This window comes from Triticum urartu, chromosome 7 (genome assembly GCF_003073215.2).
Source record: "Triticum urartu cultivar G1812 chromosome 7, Tu2.1, whole genome shotgun sequence".
Lineage (NCBI taxonomy): Eukaryota > Viridiplantae > Streptophyta > Magnoliopsida > Poales > Poaceae > Triticum > Triticum urartu.
Genome location: NC_053028.1, coordinates 32,825,520 through 32,853,464, shown reverse-complemented (window position 1 = coordinate 32,853,464; position 27,945 = coordinate 32,825,520). Strand labels below are relative to the sequence as shown.

Genomic DNA, 27,945 nt, shown 5'->3' with positions numbered 1-27,945 from the left:
ACACTTCCGGTGTCCGAATATAGCCGTCCAATATATCGATGTTCATGTCTCGACCATTTAGATACTCCTCGTCATGTCCGTGATCATATCCGGGACTCCGAACAACCTTCGGTACATCAAAATATCTAAACTCATAATGAAACTGTCATCGTAACGTTTAGCGTGCGGACCCTACGGGTTCGAGAATAATGTAGACATGACCGAGACGCGTCTCCGGTCAATAACCAATAGCAGAACCTGGATGCTCATAATAGCTCCTACATATTCTACGAAGATCTTTTATCGGTCAGACCGCATAACAACATACGTTGTTCCCTTTGTCATCGGTATGTTACTTGCCCGAGATTTGATCGTCGGTATCTCAATACCTAGTTCAATCTCGTTACCGGCAAGTCTCTTTACTCGTTCTGTAATATATCATCCCGCAGCTAACTTATTAGTTGCAATGCTTGCAAGGCTTATGTGATGTGCATTAACGAGAGGGCCCAGAGATACCTCTCCTACAATCGGAGTGACAAATCCTAATCTCGAAATACGCCAACCCAACAAGTACCTTCGGAGGCACCTGTAAAGCACCTTTATAATCACCCAGTTACGTTGTGACGTTTGGTAGCACACAAAGTGTTCCTTCGGTAAACGGGAGTTGCATAATCTCATAGTCATAGGAACATGTATAAGTCATGAAGATAGCAATAGCAACAAACTAAACGATCAAGTGCTAAGCTAACGAAATGGGTCAAGTCAATCACATCATTCTCCTAATGATGTGATCCCGTCAATCAAATGACAACTCATGTCTATGGCTAGGAAACTTAACCATCTTCGATCAACGATCTAGTCAAGTAAAGGCATACTAGTGACACTATGTTTGTCTATGTATTCACACATGTATTATGTTTCCGGTTAATACAATTCTAGCATGAATAATAAACATTTATCATGATAGAAGGAAATAAATAATAACTTTATTATTGCCTCTAGGGTATATTTCCTTCAGTGTCCCACTTGCACTAGAGTCAATAATCTAGATTACATAGTAATGATTCTAACACCCATGGAGCCTTGGTGCTGATCATGTTTTGCTCGTGGAAGAGGCTTAGTCAGCGGGTCTGCAACATTCAGATCCGTATGTATCTTGAAAATTTCTATGTCTCCCACTTGGACTAAATCCCGAATGGAATTGAAGCGTCCCTTGATGTGCTTGGTTCTCTTTGTGAAATCTGGATTCCTTTGCCAAGGCAATTGCACCAGTATTGTCACAAAAGATTTTCATTGGACCCGATGCACTAGGTATGACACCTAGATCGGATATGAACTCCTTCATCCAGACTCCTTCATTTACTGCTTCCGAAGCAGCTATGTACTCTGCTTCACATGTAGATCCCACCACGATGCTTTGTTTTGAACTGCACCAACTGACAGCTCCTCTGTTTAGTAAAAATATGTATCCGGTTTGCGATTTAGAATCGTCCGGACAGTGTCAAAGCTTGCATCAATGTAACCATTTACGATGAGCTCTTTGTCACCTCCATATACGAGAAACATATCCTTAGTCCTTTTCAGGTATTTCAGGATGTTCTTGACCGCTGTCCAGTGATCCACTCCTGGATTACTTTGGTACCTCCCTGCTAGACTTATAGCAAGGCACACATCAGGTCTGGTACACAGCATTGCATACATGATAGAGCCTATGGCTGAAGCATAGGGAACATCTTTCATTTTCTCTCTATCTTCTGTGGTGGTCGGACATTGAGTCTTACTCAACTTCACACCTTGTAACACAGGCAAGAACCCTTTCTTTGCTTGATCCATTTTGAACTTCTTCAAAACCTTGTCAAGGTATGTGCTTTGTGAAAGTCCAATTAAGCGTCTTGATCTATCTCTATAGATCTTAATGCCCAATATGTAAGCACCTTCACCGAGGTCTTTCATTGAAAAACTCTTATTCAAGTATCCCTTTATGCTATCCAGAAATTCTATATTATTTCCAATCAATAATATGTCATCCACATATAATATCAGAAATGCTATAGAGCTCCCACTCACTTTCTTGTAAATACAGGCTTCTCCAAAAGTCTGTATAAAACCAAATGCTTTGATCACACTATCAAAGAGTTTATTCCAACTTCGAGAGGCTTGCACCAGTCCATAAATGGATCGCTGGAGCTTGCACACTTTGTTAGCTCCCTTTGGATCGACAAAACCTTCTGGTTGCATCATATACAACTCTTCTTCCAGAAATCCATTCAGGAATGCAGTTTTGACATCCATTTGCCAAATTTCATAATCATAAAATGCAGCAATTGCTAACATGATTCGGACAGACTTAAGCATCGCTACGGGTGAGAAGGTCTCATCACAGTCAATCCCTTGAACTTGTCGAAAACCTTTTGCAACAAGTCGAGCTTTATAGACAGTAACATTACCGTCAGCGTCAGTCTTCTTCTTGAAGATCCATTTATTCTCAATTGCTTGCCGACCAACGGGCAAGTCAACCAAAGTCCACACTTTGTTCTCATACATGGATCCCATCTCAGATTTCATGGCTTCTAGCCATTTTGCAGAATCTGGGCTCACCATCGATTCTTCATAGTTCGTAGGTTCATCATGATCTAGTAGCATGACTTCCAGAATAGGATTACCATACCACTCTGGTGCGGATCTTACTCTGGTTGATCTACGAGGTTCGGTAGTAACTTGATCTGAAGTTTCATGATCATTATCATTAGCTTCCTCACTAATTGGTGTAAGTGTCACAGAAACTGGTTTCTGTGATGTACTACTTTCCAATAAGGGAGCAGGTATAGTTACCTCATCAAGTTCTACTTTTCTCCCACTCACTTCTTTCGAGAGAAACTCCTTCTCTAGAAAAACTCCAAATTTAGCAACAAAAGTCTTGCCTTCGGATCTGTGATAGAAGGTGTACCCAACAGTCTCCTTTGGGTATCCTATGAAGACACATTTCTCCGATTTGGGTTCGAGCTTATCAGGTTGAAGCTTTTTCACATAAGCATCGCAGCCCCAAACTTTTAGAAACGACAACTTTGGTTTCTTGCCAAACCACAGTTCATAAGGCGTCGTCTCAACGGATTTCGATGGTGTCCTATTTAACGTGAATGCAGCCGTCTCTAAAGCATAACCCCAAAACGATAACGGTAAATCAGTAAGAGACATCATAGATCGCACCATATCTAATAAAGTATGATTACGACGTTCGGACACACCATTACGCTGTGGTGTTCCGGGTGGCGTGAGTTGCGAAACTATTCCGCATTGTTTCAAATGTAGACCAAACTCGTAACTCAAATATTCTCCTCCACGATCAGATCGTAGAAACTTTATTTTCTTGTTACGATGATTTTCAACTTCACTCTGAAATTCTTTAAACTTCTCAAATGTTTCAGACTTATGTTTCATTAAGTAGATATACCCATATCTTCTTAAATCATCTGTGAAGGTGAGAAAATAACGATATCCGCCACAAGCCTCAACATTCGTTGGACCACATACATCTGTATGTATGATTTCCAACAAATCCGTTGCTCTCTCCATAGTACCAGAGAACGGCGTTTTAGTCATCTTACCCATGAGGCACGGTTCGCAAGTACCAAGTGATTCATAATCAAGTGGTTCCAAAAGTCCATTAGTATGGAGTTTCTTCATGCGCTTTACACCGATATAACCTAAACGGCAGTGCCACAAATAAGTTGCACTATCATTATCAACTCTGAATCTTTTGATTTCAACATTATGAATATGTGTATCACTACTATCGAGATTCATCAAAAATAGACCACTCTTCAAGGGTGCATGACCATAAAAGATATTACTCATATAAATAGAACAACCATTATTCTCTGATTTAAATGAATAACCGTCTCGCATCAAACAAGATTCAGATATAATGTTCATGCTCAACGCTGGCACCAAATAACAATTATTTACGTCTAATACTAATCCCGAAGGTAGATGTAGAGGTAGCGTGCCGACCGCGATCACATCGACTTTGGAACCATTTCCCACGCGCATCGTCACCTCGTCCTTAGCCAATCTTCGCTTGATCCGTAACCCCTGTTTTGAGTTGCAAATGTAAGCAACAGAACCAGTATCAAATACCCAGGTGCTACTGCGAGCATTAGTAAGGTACACATCAATAACATGTATATCACATATACCTTTTTTCACTTCGCCATCCTTCTAATTTGTCAAATACTTGGGGCAGTTCCGCTTCCAGTGACCAGTCTGCTTGCAGTAGAAGCACTCAGTTTCAGGCTTAGGTCCAGACTTGGGTTTCTTCTCCTGTGCAGAAACTTGTTTGCTGTTCTTCTTGAAGTTCCCTTTCTTCTTCCCTTTGCCCTTTTTCTTGAAACTGGTGGTCTTATTGACCATCAACACTTGATGCTCCTTCTTGATTTCTACCTCCGCGGCTTTTAGCATTGCGAAGATCTCAGGAATAGTCTTATTCATACCTTGCATATTATAGTTCATCACGAAGCTTTTGTAGCTTGGTGACAGTGATTGAAGAACTCTGTCAATGACACTATCAACAGGAAGAATAACCCCCAGTTGAGTCAAGTGATTATGATACCCAGACATTTTGAGTATATGTTCACTGACAGAACTATTCTCCTCCATCTTGCAGCTATAGAACTTATTGGAGACTTCATATCTCTCAATCCGGGCATTTGCTTGAAATATTAACTTCAACTCCTGGAACATCTCATTTGCTCCATGACGTTCAAAACGTCGTTGAAGAACCAGTTCTAAGCCGTAAAGCATGGCACACTGAACTATCGAGTAGTCATCAGCTTTGCTCTGCCAGACGTTCATAACATCTGGTGTTGCTCCTGCAGCAGGCTTGGCACTTAGCGGTGCTTCCAGGACGTAATTCTTCTGTGCAGCAATGAGGATAATCCTCAAGTTACGGACCCAGTCCGTGTAATTGCTACCATCATCTTTCAACTTTGCTTTCTCAAGGAACGCATTAAAATTCAACGGAACAACCGCACGAGCCATCTATCTACAATCAAACATAGACAAGCAAGATACTATCAGGTACTAAGTTCATGATAAATTTAAGTTCAATTAATCATATTACTTAAGAACTCCCACTTAGAAAGATATCCCTCTAATCCTCTAAGTGATCACGTGATCCAAATCAACTAAACCATGTCCGATCATCACGTGAGATGGAGTAGTATCAATGGTGAACATCAATATGTTGATCATATCTACTATATGATTCACGCTCGACCTTTCGGTCTCCGTGTTCCGAGGCCATATCTGTTATATGCTAGGCTCGTCAAGTTAAACCTGAGTATTCCGCGTGTGCAACTGTTTTGCACCCGTTGTATTTGAACTTAGAGCCTCTCACACCCGATCATCACGTGGTGTCTCAGCACGAAGAACTTTCGCAACGGTGCATACTCAGGGAGAACACTTATACTTTGATAATTTAGTGAGGGATCATCTTATAATGCTACTGTCAATCAAAGAAAGATAAGATGCATAAAAGATAAACATCACATGCAATCAATATAAGTGATATGATATGGCCATCATCATCTTGTGCTTGTGATCTCCATCTTCGAAGCACTGTCATGATCACCATCGTCACCGGTGCAACACCTTGATCACCATCGTAGCATCGTTGTCGTCTCGCCAAAACTTATGCTTCCACGACTATCGCTACCGCTTAGTGATAAAGTAAAGCATTACAGCGCAATTGCATTGCATATAATAAAGCGACAACCATATGGCTCCTGCCAGTTGCCGATAACTCGGTTACAAAACATGATCATATCATACAATAAAATTTAGCATCATGTCTTGACCATATCACATCACAACATGCCCTGCAAAAACAAGTTAGACGTCCTCTACTTACGCATTAAAAACCACAACCATAGTTTGTCAAGTTGGTGCTGTTTTAACCTTCACAAGGACCGTGCATAGCCACACTCGGTTCAACTAAAGTTGGAGAAACTAACACCCGCCGGCCACCTGTGTGCAAAGCACGTCGATAGAAGCAGTCTCGCGTAAGCGTATGCGTAATGTCGGTCCGGGCCGCTTCATCCAACAATACCGCTGAACCAAAGTATGACATGCTGGTAAGCAGTATGACTTATATCGCCCACAACTCACTTGTGTTCTACTCGTGCATAACATCAACGCATAAAACCTAGGCTCGGATGCCACTTTTGGGTAACGTAGTAATTTCAAAAAATTTCCTACGCACACGCAAGATCATGGTGATGCATAGCAACGAGAGGGGAGAGTGTTGTCTACGTACCCTCGTAGACCGGAAGCGGAAGCGTTAGCACAATGCGGTCGATGTAGTCATACGTCTTCACGGCCCGACCGATCAAGCACCGAAACTACGGCACCTCCGAGTTCTAGCACACGTTCAGCTCGATGACGATCCCCGGACTCCGATCCAGCAAAGTGTCGGGGAAGAGTTTCCTCAGAACGACGGCGTGGTGACGATCTTGATGTTCTACCGTCGCAGGGCTTCGCCTAAGCACCGCTACAATATTATCAAGGATTATGGTGGAGGGGGGCACTGCACACGGCTAAGAGAACGATCACGAAGATCAACTTGTGTGTCTAGAGGTGCCCCCCTGCCCCTGTATATAAAGGAGCAAGGGGGAGAGGCCGGCCGGCTCTTGGGGCGCGCCAAGGAGGGGGGGAGTCCTCCTCCTAGTAGGAGTAGGACTCGCCTTTCCTAGTCCAACTAGGAAGAGAGAAGGGGGAAGGAAAGAGATGGAGAGGGAGAGGGAAAGAGGGGCCGCCCCTCCCCTAGTCCAATTCGGACTCCCCATGGGAGGGGGCGCGCCACCTCCTGGGCTGCTGCCCTCTCTCTCCCCTCAGGCCCACTAAGGCCCAATACTTCCCCGGGGGGTTCCGGTGACCCTTTCGGCACTCCGGTTATCTCCGAAATCACCCGAAACACTTCTGATGTCCGAATATAGCCGTCCAATATATCGATCTTTATGTCTCGACCATTTCGAGACTCCTCGTCATGTCCGTGATCATATCCGGGACTCCGAACAACCTTCGTTACATCAAAATATATAAACTCATAATGAAACTGTCATCGTAACGTTAAGCGTGCGGACCCTACGGGTTCGAGAATAATGTAGACATAACCGAGACACGTCTCCGGTCAATAACCAATAGCGGAACCTGGATGATCATATTGGCTCCTACATATTCTACGAAGATCTTTTATCGGTCAGACCGCATAACAACGTACGTTGTTCCCTTTGTCATCGGTATGTTACTTGCCCGAGATTTGATCGTCGGTATCTCAATACCTAGTTCAATCTCATTACCGGCAAGTCTCTTTACACGTTCCGTAATACATCATCCCGCATCTAACTTATTAGTTGCAATGCTTGCAAGGCTTATGTGATGTGCACTATCGAGAGGGCCCAGAGATACCTCTCCGACAATCGGAGTGACAAATCCTAATCTCGAAATACGCCAACCCAGCAAGTACCTTCGGAGACACCTGTAGAGCACCTTTATAATCACCCAGTTACGTTGTGACGTTTGGTAGCACACAAAGTGTTCCTCCGGTAAACGGGAGTTGCATAATCTCATAGTCATAGGAACATGTATAAGTCATGAAGAAAGCAATAGCAACAAACTAAACGATCAAGTGCTAAGCTAACAAAATGGGTCAAGTCAATCACATCATTCTCCTAATGATGTGATCCCGTTAATCAAATGACAACTCATGTCTATGGCTAGGAAACTTAACCATCTTCGATCAATGAGCTAGTTAAGTAGAGGCATACTAGTGACACTATGTTTGTCTATGTATTCACACATGTATTATGTTTCCTGTTAATACAATTCTAGCATGAATAATAAACATTTATCATGATATAAGGAAATAAATAATAACTTTATTATTGCCTCTAGGGCATATTTCCTTCAAATGGTTTATTGAATCTCGATCGTAGTGATACACATATTCATAATATTGATGCCAAAAGATGCAAAGTTGATAATGATAGTGCAACATATTTGTGGCACCGCCGTTTAGGTCATATTGGTGTAAAGCGCATGAAGAAACTCTATACGGATGGATTTTTGGAATCACTTGATTATGAATCATTTGATACCTGCAAACCATGCCTCATGGGCAAGATGACTAAAACTCCGTTCTCCGGAACAATGGAGCGAGCCAATGAGTTATTGGAAATAATACACACCGATGTATGCGGTCCGATGAGTGTTGAGGCACGCGGCGGGTATCGTTATTTTCTGACCTTCACAGATGATTTGAGCAGATATGTGTATATCTACTTAATGAAACAAAAGTCTGAAATATTTGAAAGTTCAAGGAATTTCAGAGTGAAGTGGAGAATCATCGTAACAAGAAAATAAAGTTTCTATGATCTGATCGCGGAGGCGAATATTTGAGTTACGAGTTTGTCCTTCATTTAAAACAATGTGGAATAGTTTCAACCCTCACGCCACCTGGAACACCACAGCGTAATGGTGTGTCGGAACGTCGTAACCATACTTTATTAGATATGGTGCGATCTATGATGTCTCTTGCCGATTTAACACTATCGTTTTGGGGTTATGCATTAGAGACAGCTGCATTCATATTAAATAGGGCACCGTCTAAATTCGTTGAGACGACACTGTATGAACTTTGGCAAGAAACCTAAGTCGTCGTTTCTTAAAGTTTGTGGTTGCGACACTTATGTCAAAAGGCTTCAACTAATAAGCTTGAACCCAAATAGGAGAAGTGCGTCTTCATAGGATACCCTAAGGAAACAATTGGGTACACGTTCTACCACAGATCCGAAGTCAAGATCTTTATTGCTGAGAATGGGACCTTTCTAGAGAAGGAGTTTCTCTCGAAAGAAGTGAGTGGGAGGAAAGTAGAACTTGAAGAGGTAATTTTACCTTCTCTCGAATTCGAAAGTAGCACATCAGATAAATCCGTTCCCGTGATGCCTACACCAACTAGAGAGGAAGCTAATGATGATGATCATGAAACTTCAGATCAAGTTACTACTAGACCTCGTAGGTCAAACAGAGTACGTTCCGCACCAGAGTGGTACGGTAATCATGTCCTGGAAGTCATGTTATTAGACCATGGCGAACCTATGAACTTTGAAGAAGCTATGATGAGCCCTGATTCCGATAGATGTCTTGAGGCCATGAAATCTGAGATAGGATCCATGTATGAGAACAAAGTGTGGAGTTTGGTGGACTTGCCCAATGATCGGCAAGCAATTGAGAATAAATGGATCTTCAAGAGGAAGACGGACACTGATGGTAGTGTTACTATCTACAAAGCTTGACTTGTCGCAAAATGTTTTTGACAAGTTCAAGGTGTTAACTATGATGAGATTTTCTCACTCGTAGCGATGCTTAAGTCTGTCTGAATCATGTTAGCAATTGCCGCATTTTATGAAATCTGGCAAATGGATGTCAAAACTGCATTCCTTAATGGATTTCTTAAAGAAGAGTTGTATATGATGCAACCAAAAAGTTTTGTCGATCCTAAAGGTGACAACAAAGTGTGCAAACACCAGCGATCCATCTATGGACTGGTGCAAGCATCTCAGAGTTGGAATATATGCTTTGATAAGGTGATCAAAGCATATGGTTTTATACAGTCTTATGGTGAAGCATGTATTTACAAGAAAGTGAGTGGGAGCTCTGTCGCATTTCTAATATTATATGTGGATGACATATTGTTGAGTGGAGATGATGTAGAATTTCTGGATAGGATAAAAGGATATTTGAATAAGATTTTTTCAATGAAAAACCTCGGTGAAGCTGCTTACATATTGGGCATCAAGATCTATAGAGATAGATCAAGACGCTTGATAAGACTTTCAATGAGTACATACGTTGACAAGATTTTGAAGGAGTTCAAAATGGATCAGTCAAAGAAGGAGTTCTTTCCTATATTGTAAGGTGTGAAGTTGAGTAAAGACTGAAAACCCGACCACGGCAAAAGATAAAGAGAGAATGAAAGTCATTCCCTATGCCTCAGCCATAGGTTCTATAAAGTATGCCATGCTCTGTACCAAACCTGTTGTGTATCTTGCCATGAGTTTGGCTAGGGGGTACAATAGTGATCTAGGAGTAGATCACTGGACAGCGGTCAAAATTATCCTGAGGTACCTAAAGAGGACTAAGGAAATGTTTATTGGTTATGGAGGTGACAAAGAGTTCGTCATAAAGGGTTACGTCGATGCAAGCTTTGACACTGATCCGGATTACTCCAAGTCTCAATCTGGATACATATTGAAAGTGAGAGCAATTAGCTAGAGTAGCTCCATGCAGAGCATTATAGACATAGAAATTTGCAAAATTCATACAGATCTGAATATAGCAGACCTGTTGACTAAACTTCTCTCATAAGCAAAACACGATCACACCTTAGTACTCTTTGGGTGTTAATCACATGGCGATGTGAACTAGATTATTGACTCTAGTAAACCCTTTGGGTGTTAGTCACATGGCGATGTGAACTATAGGTGTTAATCACATAAAGATGTGAACTATTGGTGTTAAATCACATGGCGATGTGAACTAGATTATTGACTCTAGTGCAAGTGGGAGACTGAAGGAAATATGCCCTAGAGGCAATAATAAAGTTGTTATTTTATATTTCCTTATATTATGATAAATGTTTATTATTCATGCTAGAATTGTATTAACCGGAAACTTGATACATGTGTGGATACATAGACAAAACACTGTGTCCCTAGTTTAAGCTTATATCACTCATGCAACCCATCATCTAATTGCTACTCCATAATGCATTCCCTTAGTCCCAAATATAGTGAAGTGTCATGTAGTCGACGTTCACATGACACCACTAAGGGAATCACAACATACATACTATCAAAATATCAAACACATATCAAATTCACATGATTATTTGCAACATGATTTCTCCCGTGACCTCAAGAACAAAAGTAACTAATCACAAATGATAATCATGCTCAAGTCAGAGGGGTATTAAATAGCATATTGGTTTTGAACGTATAATATTCCACCAAATAAACCATATAGTCATCAACTACAAGATGTAATCAACACTACTAGTCACCCACAAGCACCAATCTATAGTTCCGGTAACAAGATTGAACACAAGAGATGAACTAGGGTTTGAGATGAGATGTTGTTGTTGAAGATGTTGATGGAGATTGCCCTCCCCAAGATGGGAGAGTTGTTGGTGATGATGATGACGATGACTTTCCCTCCGGGAGGGAAGTTCCCCCGGCGGAATCACTCCGCCGGAGGGCAAAAGTGCTCCTGCCCAAGTTCCGCCTCGAGACGGCGGCGCTCTGTTCCGAAAGTCCTCCTCTTATTTTTTTTTCTAGGTCAAAATGACCTATATACCTGAAGATGGGCACCGGAGGTGGGCCTGGGTGTGCACAACCCACCAGTGCGCGCCTGGGCTCCCTGGCGCGCCCAGGTGGGTTGTGCCCACCTGGTGGGCCCCCTCTGGTAGTTATTTGCTCCAATATTCACCATATATTTGATACAAAATCTCTGTGAAGTTTCAGCTTTTTTGAAGTTGTGCAGAATAGGTGGCCTGACATAGCTTTTCCATGTCCAGATTCCAGCTGCCAGAATTCTCCCTCTTTGTGTGTACCTTGTAAATTATGAGAGAAAAGGCATTAGAATTACTCCAAAAAGCATTATTATGCATAAAAACATCATAAATAACAGTAAGGAAACATGATGCAAAATGGACGTATCAGCTATCAAATGTCACAACGTAACTGGGTGATTATAAAGATGCTCTACAGGTATCTCCGAAGGTGTTTGTTCAGTTCGCATAGATCAAGATTAGGATTTGTCACTCCGACTATCAGAGAGGTATCTTTGGGCCCTCTCGGTAATGCACATCATAAGAAGCCTAGCAAGCAAAGTGACTAATGAGTTAGTTATCGGGTGATGTATTACAGAACGAGTAAAGAGACTTGCCGGTAACGAGATTGAACTAGGTCTGAAGATATCGACGATCGAATCTCGGGCAAGTAACATACCGATAGACAAAGGGAATAACGTATGTTGTCATAACGGTTTGACCGATAACAGATCTTCATAGAATATGTAGCAGCCAATATGAGCATCCATGTCCGTTGTTGGTTATTGACCGGAGAGGTGTCTCAGTCATGTCTACATAGTTCTCGAACCCGTAGGGTCCGCACGCTTAACGTTCGATGACGATTTTGTATTATATGAGTTATGTGATTTGGTGACCAAATGTTGTTCGGAGTCCCGTATGAGTTCACGGGCATGACGAGGAGTCTCGAAATGGTTGAGAGGTAAATATTCATATATATGATGATGATATTCGGACACCGGAAGTGTTCTGGGGGTACCGGGTACATATCGGGTCACCGGAAGGGGTTCCGGGCACCCCCTCGGCAACTACATGGGCCTAATGGGCCAAGAAGGGTACATACCAACCCCTAAGGGGCTGGTGCGCCCCATGTAGGCCGAAATAGGAGGGGAGGGAAAGAGGAGAAGAGAGAAAGGAAGGGGAGGGATTCGGCCTCCCCGTTCCTTCCCTCCTCCCTCCTCCCCCCTCCGGTGGATATGGTAAAGGGGAGGCCGAATTGGGAGGCGCCCAAGTAGGATTCCTCCTACTTGGGGCGCCCCCTTGGCTGCCTCTCCTCCCCTCCAACCTATATATATGTTGGGAGGCACCGCTAGAACACACACCAACAATTGTTAGCCGTGTGCGGCGCCCCCTCCACAGTTTACGCCTCCGGTCATGTTCACGTAGTGCTTAGGCGAAGTCCTGCGCGGATCACTTGACCATCACTGTCAGCACGTCATCGTGCTAACGGAACTCTTCCTCGACACTTTGCTGGATCAAGAGTTCGAGGGACGTCATCGAGCTGAACGTGTGCAGAACTCGGAGGTGTTGTACGTTCGGTGTTTGATCGGTCGGAACGAGAAGAAGTTTGACTACATCAACCGCGTTGTCAAAAGCTTCCGCTTTCGGTCTACGAGGGTACATGGACACACTCTCCCCCTCTCGTTGCTATGCATATCCTAAATAGATTTTGCGTGAGCATAGGAATTTTTTTGAAATTGCATGCTACGTTTTCCAACATTCTCCTATTATGAGAAATGCACTGCAGCCATCCGAATGCTTGCATACGGAGTGTCTGGTGATCTCACTGACGAGTACGTTCGTATGAGCGAGTCTACATGCCTAGACTCCCTGTACAAGTTCTGCAAGGCTGTCATTGTTGTGTTTGGCCCTGAGTACTTGAGAGAGCCGACTCCTCAAGATACAGCCCGCTTGTTCGCGATGAATGCCAACAGGGGCTTTCCAGGGATGCTTGGTAGCATAGACTGCATGCACTGGGAGTGGAAGAACTGCCCTTCTGCTTGGCAAGGGCAGTATAAGGGCCATGTCAGGGCTTGAACTATCATACTTGAGGTCGTGGCATCTCAAGATCTGGCAATATTTCTTTGGCATGGACGGATCACACAATGATATCAATGTGCTTCAATGCTCGCCGGTGTTTGCTAGGCTTGCCGAAGGCAACAGCCCACCAGTTAACTTTACCATCAACGGCCACAACTACAAAAAAAGATACTATCTGGGTGATGGTATCTATCCTCACTGGATATTGTGAAGACAATCCCCAACCCTGTCGGAGAGAAGATGAAAATATTTGTCCAAGAGCAAGAGAGTGCTAGGAAGGACGTCGAGCGTGCGTTTGGTGTTTTGCAATCTAGATGGGGCATCGTTCGGTATCCTACTAATACTTGGAGCACGAAAAAACTGTGGGAGGTGATTACTGCTTGTGTGATCATGCACAATATGATCGTACAATATGAGTGCCGGGAACGTCTCTACGATCAAGGGTTTCAGTTTCAGGATGAGAATGTTGTGCCTGAGCATGAAGGAGCGACAATGTTTGAACAGTTCACCCAATTTTATCATCACATGCGTGATTGGGAAACTCACGTGCAACTGCCAAATAATTTGATTGAGCATATGTGGGCTCATCTTGGCAACCAATAGGTGTATCTCTTTTATTCGGCTTCCAAAACTATGTGAGACTATTTTATTTTTATTCGGTCTGTAATAAAATTATGCGGGTGAAACTATGCTATTTATTTGGTTGTGGACTATATATTTGCTTGTGATCCAACGTCGAATTGTGTTTGAATTTGTTGAAAAAGGGCGGTCAGCTGGCCATGCCAGCATATACGGATCGGCGCATTGGGCACACTACCAACCCAAATTTCAATCAGGACGAACGTCGAACGGGTGGCAGACCCAAACAGACAAAAATGCCGTCCATTTGGGTCAGCACGTTGGAGTTGCTCTTACTGCTGTGTGTGTCACATTCGTAGCGTTCATCGGAATTCTTGTTACAGACTCCAGCGCACTACTCTTTTTTTGTAGTACACTATTATAAGGGCATGCCCAAGCAATAGTTCTGAACACATCATTCTAAGTGTTTTTTAACACAGTACAGACGCAAGTGCTTATACATACACGCATATACTCATCCTATCAATGTACACGCGCATATCCTATTTCTATGAGCATCTTTGAGAGATTGATCCGGCATATCATCTTGAGATTTACGAAGTCACCGTAAGCGTCTCGTCGTCGATGGGAAAATCTCCTCCCACTGAAAGCGCATTGCCAGAAATCCTAAGGATACCACTGTTTCTCTAACCACAGGTTGGTTCGCTACATCATCCTAAGTGTTGAAATTACAGCCACTTATGTGTTGCATATATAGGTTCTATTATATTTAATTCATTCAGGAATCATGTTTGCACCTAAAATTTGTAGTTTGTTTGTAGAGAGAAGCGAATGAGAGATAAATAGAGAGAGAAGTCACACCAGATCAGAGAATTTAATTATCCACAAAAAAAGGTCAGAGAATTTAATTTATGTGTTAAGAGTCGTATCTTCACCAACATATAGCTCTCACATCTCTCGTCTTTAATTGATATCTCACCTCAGCATTTTGCCTACAAAACCTTACTAAGAGCCAATCATTGATAGTGCCTGAATAATCAAAAATTCCTTTTGGAGCTTGGACTCCATGTAGGCCTCCAAATTCAAATTCAAATTTCATCAAATGTCATACTTTTATATTTCAAAAAATTCGGAAACAATATTACAAATACACATGAAGGCATAACACACATGTGTACAAATTTTCATAGCAAAATACTTGGAAATGAGGGCTGTGCAAATAAAAATCTAGAGCTTTTTAACACATGATCCTGTCTGAAGACGATGTACCAACCCTAACCACGGCCACCGCCTGAAGACGACGAACCACCACGATGCTGTCCTTCGCCGTAGACATCGTAACCGTCATCGCCCCACTGCCCGTACCGGTTGTAGCGGTAGCCATCTCCACCGAAAATCCCGACCGCCACCGTCGTAGCCGTCGCAACTAGGGGCGCCATCCCGGCCGCGACCGGCAGCCTGGTTCGCTGCAGCCGGGGGCCGGTGCATCTCTCGGCGCCTGCTGCTGCCTCAAGGTAGCCCGGCCGGGAGCCTGGGTATTAACGGCCCGCGGCGGCGGCCCCGTTACATAGCCTAGTGCCGAGCTCCAACCTCGTGGCATGAAGAAGCAGTCAACCTTGGCTGAAGCAACTGCAGTTCCGGGGAGACCTCAGCGGCCATGAAGGAGACGGTGTGGAGAAGGGAATGAATGGGCTTTCCACCTTGGGTGGTGCCTGCGTATGATCGCATGTATATGTAGGTTTACATGTACAGAGGGGGGCGCAGTGCGCCGATGAGATCGTGCTGGTGATCGTGGGATCATGCACGAGGACGTGCTAGGAGAGCTGGGTCGGGGGTTTGACCAATACAACTAACACCCCGCCGCAGTTGAAGCATCCGGGGGCCGGATGCACAAACTGGAACGAAAATCCTGAAAAGCTGCTGTCGGAAGACCCTTGGTGAGCACGTCCGCGAACTGCTGCTTGGTCGGAACATGGAGGACACGAAGCTTGCCGAGCGCCACTTGCTCACGCACGAAGTGTATATCGAGGTCGATGTGCTTCGTGCGCCGGTGATGTACTGGATTGGCAGCCATGTACACCGGCGAGATGTTGTCGCAGAAGACCACGCTGGCTTTCGGCAGCGGGGCGGAGAGCTCGGCGAGAAGTTGGCGGAGCCAGCAACATTCCGCAACTACGTTGGCGACGACACGGTATTCGGCCTCCGCACTCAAACGGGAGACGGTGGCTTGGCGCTTGGACGACCAGGAGACAAGGGAGTCGCCGAGGTAGACGGCGTAGCCGGACGTCGATCGACGCGTGTCGGGGCAGCCGGCCCAGTCCGCGTCTGAATAGGCGACGAGGTCGAGCGATGAAGCGTGATGAAGATGAAGTCCGTGCGTGCTGGTGCCGCGGAGGTAGCGGAGCACACGCTTGGCCAGAGCAAGGTGTGGTGCGCGCGGATCATGCATCACCAAGCAGCATTGCTGGACTGCGTAGGCAATGTCCGGGCGTGTCATGGACATGTACTGGAGCGCACCCACGATGCTGCGATACTCGGTCGGATCCAAGACGGGCGCACCGGCAAGCGCCGAGAGCTTGGCGTGCGTGTCGACTGGTGTGGCCACCGGCTTGCAGTTCGTCATGTTGGCTCGTTCCAGGAGTTCTTCAGCATACTTGTGCTGGGGCAGGAAGAATCCGTTCGCCGTGCGGGTGACGGCGATGCCGAGGAAGTACTGGAGCGGGCCGAGATCTTTCATAGAGAACTCGCTGGAGAGCTGCCGTTGGAGGTGCTGGAGCAGGGACGTGGATGACGCCGTGAGCACAATGTCGTCGACGTACAATAGGAGGTAGGCGGTGCCGGCGCTCCTCTGCAAGACGAACGGTGAGGTGTCCGCACGCGAGCTGACGAAGCCGAGCTGTTGCGCGTATGTCGCGAACCGGGCGAACCACGCCCGCGGGGCCTGCTTGAGGCCGTAGAGCGACTTGTCGAGGAGGCACACGTGCTCGGGGCAATCGGCGTCGATGAAGCCTGCTGGTTGTTGACAGTAGACACGCTCGGTAAGATGCCCGTGCAGGAAGGCGTTGTTGACGTCCATTTGATGGACAGGCCAATCGCGCGTAGCAGCAATGGTGAGGACAACACGGATCGTGGCCGCCTTGACGACGGGGGAGAACTTCTCATCAAAGTCGACGCCGGGCCGCTAAGAGAACCCGCGCACAACCCACCGCGCCTTGTACCGCTCGAGGGAGCTGTCCGCCTTGAGTTTGTGGCGAAAAAGCCACTTGCCGGTGACGACGTTGGCGCCGGGAGGGCGTGGGACGAGCCACCAGGTTCCGTTCGCCATCAGCGCCCTGTACTCCACCTGCATAGCAGCCAACCAACACGGATATTGCAAAGCAGCACGCACCGATCGAGGGATAGGTGAGATGGTGGTGTTGGTTGCAGTAGCAGAAAGGCCGTCAACGTATTTAGGGTTAGGCTTGAAGGTGCTGGCCTGAGCGCGTGTGGTCATGGTGTGGGTGGGAATGGGCGCGGCGCGGCGTCGAGGACGTGGCGACGTGGACGGGGAAGGAGACGGGCTGGTGGTAGGCCGAACAGGTGTAGGTGTGATCGGTTCGGCGTCTAGGGTTGTGGGTTCGAAGGCCGGGGTTTTGGGCACGACGGCAGTGGGTGTCGATGGCGAGCCTGGTGCTACTACGGGAGCAGGAGCGAGTGGAGTGCTGGGTTGTGCATTCCGTGGAGTACGGGGTCGATGGGGAACGACGGGGAGATGAACTTCATCTTCCAGGGAGGGCGGTGGGTCGGCGAGCGATGCACGAGCCTGATCATGGAAGGGGAAGTGTTGCTCGTCGAAGACGACATGACGTGATATAACAACGCGACCGGTGGCTGGGTTGAGGCATCTGTACCCCTTGTGATCGAGGGCGTAGCCTAAGAAGATGCAAGGCGCTGATCGCGGCGCGAGTTTATGGGCTATGGTAGCTGTGAGGTTCGGGAAACAGAGGCACCCGAAAACTCGCATGGCCGTGTAGTCTGGGTGAGCTCCATAAAGGAGGAAGAAAGGGGTCTGGTCGTGGCGAGGCCGGCAGGGTCGCCTATTGAGGAGGAAGGTGGAGGTTTGTAGGGCTTCAGCCCAGTAGGAAAACAGCATGTGTGCGTGGGTGAGTAGGGCACGAGCTATGTCATTCAGGGTGCGCAGCGCACGCTCGGCGCGTCCGTTTTGGGGGGACGTGTACGGGCATGACATGCGGAGCGTGATCCCGAGCGAGGCGAAGAGTGTGCGGGAGGCAGTATTGTCGAACTCCTTGTCGTTGTCCGTTTGGATCATGAGAACGGGCAGGTTAAAGTGGTGCTTGGCAAATGTGATGAAGTTGCGTATGGTGGGGAGGACGTCGGATTTGTGGCGAAGGGGGAACGTCCACGCAAAGTGACTGTAATCATCGAGCAACAGTAGGTAATATTGATAGCCAGAGTTACTAGGTACAGGGGAAGTCCAAACATCACTGTGTACAAGCTGAAAGGGAAAGAAAGATATATGCGATGACGAACTAAAGGGAAGCCTAGTGCTTTTGCCGAGCTGACACGCCTGGCACACGCCGACGATGGTGGTAGCTTGGTCGATGGCAGAGGGATGCAAGGTGCGGTCGAGGGCGTCGACAGCGGGGTGACCGAGGCGTTGGTGCCACAGGTCACGCGAGATCGCGGCGAGAGCGTGGTGAGGGCGGGTCGGTGGCATGTACGGCATGGGGTAGAGCTCGTCGCCATCATCATTACATCGGAGGATCACCTTCCTCGTTCTTCGATCCTTAAGAGAGAAGCCAAGATCATCAAATTCTACATTAACCGGATTATCACGGGCTAGGGCTTTAACGGACAGTAGATTTTTGATGAGATGGGGGGAAACTAGGATGTTGTTGAGGTGGAGAGGGGAGGTGGAGGTGGGAATGGTGGTGTGACCGGTGTTCGTTACTGCAAGCGAGGAGCCGTCGCCGACCACTATGCGGTGGGTGTAACAAGGGGTAGCAGATGAGAGTATACCTGACGACGAAGCCATGTGCGAGGAGGCGCCGGTGTCCAAGTACCAGTCGGTGCTCGGTGGAGACGGCTGCTGCTGCATCGTCATGTTGTTGAGCGCCGCTATGAGAGCGCTCTGGTCCCAAGCCGGAGTCGTAGTCGGAGGCGGGTGCGCCGGTGGCGCGTTGTAGAGCGGGTGGGGAGGTACTGCAGGGTACCAAACAGTTGGTGGAGCAGAGTTGGGGATGCCGAGCGCAGTCGCGTGGTGTGTAGCTGAGCCGGCGAACGGTGAAGCCCCGCCGGGCATGGGACCGAGGATGCCGGAGCCCGGAGTGTGGGGCCACCAAGGCATGGGCCATGCATGCACCATGCCTGTCCAGGGGGCAGGGGCAGGAGCAGTGGGGCGAGGGGTCGTTGCCCCGCCGGAGTTGGTGTGCCCCGCCCGAGTCCACGACGCCCGCCGCCGCCGCCGTTGCGGTTGGTGCCACCGCCCTGCCCAGTGCCTGCGTGCCCCCCGTGTTGGGGTTGGAGGGGGCCCGAGCGGCATGGAGAGCGGTCTCGGTGGTGGTGCTGTCGGCGGCCAGGCGGCTCTCCTCAAGAAGAAGAAAGGCGCGACAGCGAAGAAGCGATGGGAAGTCTGCATGGTTAGGATGGGCACGGCGTACCTGAACCGGGGGTGAAGCCCGCGGATCATATTGAGTACTTGGTCGCGGTCGTCGACGGCGGCGCCGAGCTCGGCGAGACGGTCGGCGTAGTCCTTGAGACGCGCGAAGAAGGAGATGATGGAAGAGCCCCCTTGCTCGATGCGCCTGAACTCGGTGGAGAGAAGCACCACCTGATGCTCGGCGTTCCTCCAGGAAGAGGTTGCAGATGGCGGCCCAGACGGCGGCGGCCGTGGCGCCGCGCTGGTGGATGAGGCCGAACACCTCCACACTGACGCGGTTGTACAGCCAAGAGACGATGTGTGCATCGTCCTGGAGCCAGGTCGGATTGTCTGGACGCGGCGGCCCGGTGATGTGGTCTCCGACGGCGTGCTTCTGGAACATTACCTCGAAGAGGGTGCGCCAATGGGAGAAGTTGGGAGGATTCAGCGAGAGCACGATCGGGACGTGCTGGTTGATGAAAACGCCTGCTAGAGGAGAGAGAGCAGGGGGGGCCGTGAAGGTGGAGGCGCCGGCATCTGGGATGAAGAGAGCCCCACGGTTGAAGACGGACGGGGTGAGGAGGGTCGGGTTGGGTGGCTGGCTGGTCACCGGCGCGGCCGGCGTGCGCGGAGAGCTGTGGCCGGGACGGGGAGGTGGGGGAGGTGGTGGAGTCGATATGGCGACGGGAGGCAGTTGGGGAGGAGGAAGTGCAGCGGAAGAGGTCTAGAGACGGGAGAGATATCCAGCATCTGATACCATGCGGAGAAGGGAATGAATGGGCTTTCCATGTTGCCGACGAGGGTATATTTCTGACCAAAGTATCCGGTGAAGACCACCATGGACATATAGATGCAAAACGTACCGCTGCCAAGGTAGGCCAGCCGGGCGGTGCCGTGGAGCGTGTAGTGTCCGGTGCACCGTGCCAGCTGGGTGAGACACACCTCCAGCCAGGAATTTACGATCGCCTGTGGGTTAGCGTCCATGTCGACAGCGCAGAAGTGGAGCCACTGGGAGCGGAAGCCACCACCGCGGGCCGCCGTCCTAGAAATCCGGGACCAAGATCGCTCAGCGCCCCAGCCCGTTACGGGCAACTCCCATGCGCCCTCTCCGCGCCATCAGCGGCGCGCCGCGTCGAAGAAGGTACCTTCACCACTGAATTAGGCCCAGACGTGCGCCCTGTAAGTATCCCGAGATGCCCCACTTCCTCCTGGGCCACAGCGTGGGCTGGTGAGGAACTTCGAGGCGCGGGGCGCGGTGTTGGCCGCCTCCAGCTCTCTTTCTCACCGGTTTTCATGGATTCAACTCGTAATGAAGCTGCTCGACGTAATGGGGACTCAGGCCATAACAGAGGAAAAAGCAGAGCAACAAAACATTCTTTTCTGGAACATGCAAGAGCTTTGCGTGTTGATTCATTAAGGATTGAAGAAAATAGTAGTGCAAAGTAGAGTTTTTGCATGAGCAGGCAGAGCCGCTGATCCACGGGAAAGGAAGGTCTTACTTCGCCGAACAGACTGTTACTGTCAAATGGATCCTCGTACACGTCCGGGTTTGGAGTGCCGAGGCAAAGCACAACGAAATGGCCAGTGTGGTTGCTGCACTTGACGTCTCTCCATTTGTAGCAGTCCTCAGAGTGCCACGAGGCGAGGATGCCGGCAGTGCCGCTCGTGATGCCCTTTCTAAAGGAAAGCGAGGCGATCCTCTTGGCAGCGATGCAACCACCACGATGCGAGACTGAGTTCTGAGATTGCAGTGCACCACCTATGAAGAAGGAAGCCAACCTCTTCTAATCTTTTAGCAACTCCTTATAGTCATCTTCATAGAACTTTCCGGATGCCTCCAATTCCCAATTTAATCTCAAGTCTAATTCTAGCTAATCCAATATGTTTAGACTGTACAACACATTTCTCACATGCTCAATGGGGACCTTCGTAGCAACAAGAGAAAACCAAGCCAAACCACTCCAAACTCTGGCAAACAATACATGCACTCGGCAAAACTAGAGAGGGGTCGAATCGATCTGAACTTTGATAATGGATACATGCACTCGACCAATGGATCAAAATGATGTGGAGCACACACCACTAAAATAGCCTTGAGAGTGAGCACGTGTATCTCGAGTAGTGAAGGGCTGCGCGGGGGGGGGGGGGGGGGGGGGGGGGGGGGGGGGGGGGGGGGGGGGGGGGGGGGGGGGGATCATCGTCGGTAAGGTGCATGCATGTTCGTATATTTTTGTTGATATAAATGTCCCAATGATGGTACCATAAGTTTAAAATGTGAAATTGTACATCAATACTAGTGTACTATGGTAGATTGGAAAGATGATTAATCATGGTTGCCGTGGACCCAAATGAACATTACTCACCTACTCTTGTAGACTAGCGGTCTCTGGCCTTTCTCAGTCGTATTTTGTGAGATAGTTCAGAGAGGATTGTTTATCTACTACACAAAAGCATTTCGGTGAAATCAAGCTATTATTTTGTTACGCCGTATACCATGCTAGAGAAATGCATTGTAACTAAGAGGATTGTGGTTATACTCGTGTTGAGTGTAGTGGCATTAGCATTTCAATGGGTGGTTGCTTACTTCATTCATCTCAACCGGAGCTCACACACTTCTTGGACACAGAGAAACTCCAACCCACTCTGTATGCCTCTCGACATCATTTTTTTGATGATTTTGGGGTAAAATTAAGTCGTCTCCAACCCACACACCAAAGAAAAGGGGCATGTTTAGGAGGGTGGAGAAGAGACGCCACCCTAAGAGAGAGGAGGGGTGGAAACTGAGAGGGACGGGAGGTACAACGAAGTGCGATGGGAGGGACAATGACGGAGAGAGAGACGAGGGGTGATTGTACGAACGACAAGACACATGAGAAATATAGGCATGAAGATACACAGTACCAATACAACCCTTTAATAGTCGCGCAATGTGCGCCCACTCGTGATAGCCACGTCATCGAGGCGCACTGTTCGGGGCGGCCAATCGGGATCGAGCTTCGCGCTGGCCTCTGGTTCGCGTCTCACAGGAAGCTTCCTTCCCACCCCCACCTCGCTTCGTCGCTAAGAAAGAGGAAGGCAAACACTTCCTCAAGTAACACCTCCTCCCTCCCGTGAAACCTTTCCTCGATGAAAATAGCAAGAGAAAAGAGAAAAGGAAATAAACTTCCGCCCCTCTCTCCCACGCTACCTCTCTTCCGCCGCCGCCGCCGCCACCTCCCATCCAAGATCCTCCGGCTCTGTCGTGCATGCCACCGGAGGAAGGGCCCCTTCCGAGACCCGCTTCTCCACCGAGTCAATTCGTGTGGGAGCCATTGTAGTCCTCTCCCCTCGGTGCGCGGCGCCGGAGAGAGCGACAAGGAGGTCCAGCAGTCCATGCTGCCATCGTCCTACCTCGTCGTGTGGCGTCGAAGAGAAGGACGAGGAGGTTGAGCAGTCCGTGCTGTCTTCGCCATCGCCTGATCTGGTTAAAGTTGGAGGTAAGCAGCTTCTTTGGGTTCATCCATCTATAGGATTCTATGAGGACTTGTGTTTTGATAATCTAGATGCCGCCACCGTCGGCGCCTCTAGCGCATCCACAAACTGGCGCAACCTCCCTCAGCTCCCCGCCCTCGCCCACAAGGACAAACACTAGGTCGCGCTGCCCCCACCCCACGATGCCGTCTGCGTTGATCTGAAGCCCGCAGAGGACGGGGATGAGGTGGGAGTGGAGATGCAAGTCGTCAGTAGACGGGAGGCGATGCCGTTGGTACGGGTCACACAGGTGTTGGGGTCGATGCAGAGCACCGGCGGAGGGTGCCATTTTCCTCGCGTGACTCGTCAGATCCGACCTTACGGCAGCGCCGGCTATTGAGGAGCCGTCACACTACAGCCCGATGGTGAGTCCATCATCCATTCATTCCTCTATGACTCGCAACTATCTGAATTAGCTGTCGTTTTCCATCCATGGATGATTAGTGTAGAATAGAATCCTGGTAGTGCTCTTGATTGGAAGTGCCATCGTGGGTTTGAGGATTGTGTAAAAGCTCACCTGATCGCTGTATTTGGATGGTTGCTTTAGATTCGTCTGCTTTTGGCTGTAGAGATTCTGACCAGGTTTAACCTTCGACATGGAGTGTCTAGCTTAGCACCATGTTACTGTACTTTGTGGTGGACACATGGAGCATGTTGATGGCTTCTAAGCATTTCTTGATCTTATGTGCTTGTTAGATTTTACTGGAAACCTCGTTGTCCTTGCGCTTTACCATTGTGAAGTTCAACACTATGTCCTGTGCATTCAGTACAGAACTATCAAACCTGCAGTTTTTCGACTTTTAGTTTTGCATGGATCATTAGTAATTTATAGTTGTATTTGGGTTGGTACTAGGACTGTTAAGTAAGACTATAGGGTCTCTTGTTAATTGTTGAGAGTTTGTCATTTTCAGCAAAGCAATGGTTCATATCTTGTGCTGTCGTTTTAAAAGAAAATTGTGTTGCTACCTTTTTTTTGGCTTGTGCACATTGACAGAGTGGATTCTTACTATTTCCTACTGTTTTTCAGCATCCATGGCCTGTGCAAATCATCAATCATCATGTTCGATGTCACCTCCCGGTTAAACTACAAGAACGTTCCCACATGGCAGAGACATCTGCAGGTATAGTATATATGCTCACCCAGAATATTTTCAGTTTCCACCTAGCTCCTATTCCATTAGTTGTCCTAAATTGATCTGACACATCTCTTGAATTATCCTTTATTGCAATCAGGGTGCGAGATATGTAGCTCTGTTGTACAAGTCTTGATACTAACAGTTTCACAATAATTATTAACATCCCTATTCGTGGCATTAATTATTTATTTCTAGAGATTTCTTTCTCATAGCTATTATATTCTATCCTTATCCATAAATTAATAATTTTTAATGATATCAGGCATTCTTATCTGGCAGACCAGGCAGGTGGCGACAACCATTTGGATGAACAGAGGCATGATCTTTACAATGAAGCACAAAGTTTGTCAGACAGAGTCGATATATCTAACTATCCAAGGTGTGCCTGATTATATTAAATGTTGTTCGCTTGCTTCCTTGACATATAGATGGTTTTCATTAACACCTCATCTCTATGTAGCTACCATTGATGAAGCACAAGATGGTGAAAATGTGGAAAATCATATTTCACTGGCCAAAATGTTAGAAGTGAACCAGGAAGTTAGTACTGCCAAAAGTAATAGTGTAAGGGGATCTCAATCGTGTAAAATCATATGTACTACTTAGTTAGAGCTTCCTAGGAGTTGTTTGTGCTATTTTTTTTTAATGAAATCTTTGACTGGCATTTTTTTGGTAGGAGTAGATCTCAATATGTAGCTTATTGTTGTACCCTTTTTTCTACTCTTTTTGTTATCTCCATGTATTCATTCTATAGTTATCCTCATGTCTTTGCTCCTACGCCAGATGTATTCCATGAATGTGCACTCTACCACTGTTGCTAGAAGCAGCAACATACTACTTTCAGAGATATCACATACTAATTTCAGAGATAGGTCTAGAATGGAATCATTCCATCAAACACATATATAATTCTGTAGGTGTTGGAACCATACACACAACACATCAACGGAAGTATCTGACAGAAAGTTGATAGCATTCTGTCACTTAGCCAAGTTTGGTCCCCTATACTGTAAATACTTTTGCAATTATTAATCAAGATAATGTTTAAACAGGTTGTGTTGCACCTATTACTCAAAGTGACTTAAATTCCAGTATACGTAATCAAGTTCGGTATCTTAGCAAAAGGTTGGTCAAAGGGATACTTCCTTACCTTTGGACAATTCCTACAACACCCTTGGTTACTTTATGCTAATGAAATTCTTCTCGGCTTATTTCTTAAGAACTGTATGCTGATATTGTGGGCACAATTAGATAGAGTTTAAGGTAATATATCAGAACTCAGACAGACCCCTTAGATAAGAAAACGAATCTTATATAATTCAACTGGGTACACAATGAAGGTTGGGATGGGTAAAGATTCGAGGACTGGCGACATCCCTCATTAGTCTCTCGGAGTCTCGACAGGGCTTATCCCTGTCGTCTTCTGTTGACTAAAAGTGACACATTTCTTTAAAATAGTTGTCTGGTCATTGTGTGGATATTTAAACACAGTAGATGTTATCTATATGTGTAATGCATCTTGTGACTAGATATATAATAACTCACTCCCACTCCTCTAAGTTTTAATGGTTTAATGGATTTGCGCTGCCTTACTCTCGGCTCCAATGAATCCGCCCTGCCTTACTGTCATTTATTCAGAGTTTTTACTGGTTTGCTGATGTACAAAGTGCTGATCCCGTTCTTCTCATTTGATCAGAATATGCGTACACGATGATGGTCACTGAGAAATCTGGCATACAGATATGGCGTTGTGTGGTTGGAGGTGCTAATAGGTAGTGCACATGTGCAACAAATATAACTGGGAGGTGATATCGTAACATCGGCAAAAAATTACATCGGGGACAATTCTCTGGGCCCAGGGATCCTCGACACTAATCTGGATTTGGAAGATAAAGCCGCTGTCGATCATTGAGTTCTTGGAAATTGCTCTGCTATGTAGTTACCTGTCGCTGTGTGAGAGATTGTTGATGCGGCATGTTGTACTTGTGTTAAGCGAGTCAAAAGATAGGGCATGGGCGAGCTCCGCATCCTCGTCTGCTTCTGATCATTCTTCCAAGAAGGATAGCTCATGATGTATGTTTATATAAGTTCAGTTAGTGAAGGCAATAGCCGTTGTTCCCTTTACCTTGTTATTACTTATGGTGGGGATTTGTGGAGTCTGCACTTGTTCTTTCAAACTGGAATAACAATTTTTTGTGATGTTTATTTCTCAAGGATCCTAGCCCCTGTGCTCCTTTAGCTGAAGTGGAAACATTTTTGACAAGACAAGAACAGCTCCTATGAATATTAGGTGGTGCTCTGTGCTTCACTTTCAATTCAACTACTTTTGTTGTATTCATGGACTACTTTTTTGCCATTAATACAACTCATATAATTCTGCAAAATGATAGGTACTTTGGCACTGTTAAGCTTAGGAATCAGAATTCGGACCTAGCTTATACTGCCTTGTCATATTGATTAATGGACTGGATACATGAACTCTAGATTACACTTTTGACAGTTTCAATTTCCAACTAATTATATTGTAATTTCTATGCAAATATCCGCAGTTTTAATCATGGTCCGCTAATTCATTCTTGACTTGGATGATAAATATAGTTCGATTTATACTTAGTGTGTTTTATCATTATATTCAATTTGATAATGCTTAGGATATTTAAAAAATGAAATGCCTTTGTAACAGATGAGTTTTCGTCCGAAACCCTGATAGTTTGAAAGAGATTGTCCATTTTGTACACGAAGTGCATCCAGTTTTTGTCGTAACCCTCTCTACTTTTTTGCACATGCTATGTGGGTGAAATTATGATACCATGCCAACTTTCAACCTTGCCGTAACCCTCTCTAGGTCTTTCCAATAGGGTAGGTCCCAAAATATAGATTTCTTCTTCCACATGGGTGCGCGTCCGTCACCGTCATTCGGAACAGGTTGTCCACCAGGACCCTTTTCAAAGACCACCTTCAAATCCTTGACCATATCATGTACACCAGCACCAGTACGGTGGCGAGGCTTCGTCCGGTGATCCGCCTCACCTTTGAAATGCTTGCATTTCTTTCTTACGGGATGCCTTCTCGGAAAAAATCGACGATGTCCCAGGTACACATTCTTCTTACAATTAGCCAAATATATATTGTCGGTATCATCCAAACAGTGCATGCATGCGCGGTATCCCTTATTTGTCTGTCCTGAAAGGTTACTGAGAGCAGGCCAATCATTCATGGTCACGAACAGCAACGCCTTTAGGTCAAATTCTTTCCTCATGTGCTCATCCCACGCACGTACACCTGTTTCATTCCACAGTTGTAAGAGTTCTTCAACTAATGGCCTTAGGTACACATCAATGTCGTTGCCGGGTTGCTTAGGGCCTTGGATGAGCACTGGCATCATAATGAACTTTCGCTTTATGCACAACCAAGGAGGAAGGTTATACAAACATAGAGTCACAGGCCAGGTGATATGGTTGCTGCTCTGCTCCCCAAAAGGATTAATGCCATCTGCGCTTAGACCAAACCATACGTTCCTTGCGTCATCTGCAAACTCCTTCCCGTACTTTCTTTCAATTTTTCTCCACTGCGACCCGTCAGCGGGTACTCTCAACTTTCCATCTTTCTTACGGTCTTCTCTATGCCATCGCATCGCCTTG

General features: G+C 46.8%; 1 protein-coding gene across 3 annotated transcripts; it reads left to right on the top strand.

Annotated features, from left to right (window-relative positions):
* Positions 1–22,755: 22,755 nt before the first annotated feature.
* On the top strand, positions 22,756–26,505 carry LOC125525589. Of its 3 annotated transcripts, none has more exons than XR_007291361.1 (6): positions 22,756–23,134; positions 23,226–23,533; positions 24,196–24,289; positions 24,567–24,683; positions 24,765–24,868; positions 26,001–26,505. XR_007291361.1 is itself a non-coding variant. In XM_048690597.1 (5 exons), the coding sequence occupies exons 1-5, from the start codon at positions 23,531–23,533 to the stop codon at positions 26,016–26,018; spliced, it is 336 nt and encodes a 111-aa protein (XP_048546554.1). In that variant the 5' UTR covers positions 22,756–23,530; the 3' UTR covers positions 26,019–26,505. The 3 variants fall into 3 exon arrangements, 1 of the variants encoding a protein (XP_048546554.1); XR_007291362.1 differs by having other exon boundaries at positions 23,201–23,533; XM_048690597.1 differs by having other exon boundaries at positions 22,756–23,533.
* Positions 26,506–27,945: the final 1,440 nt, after the last annotated feature.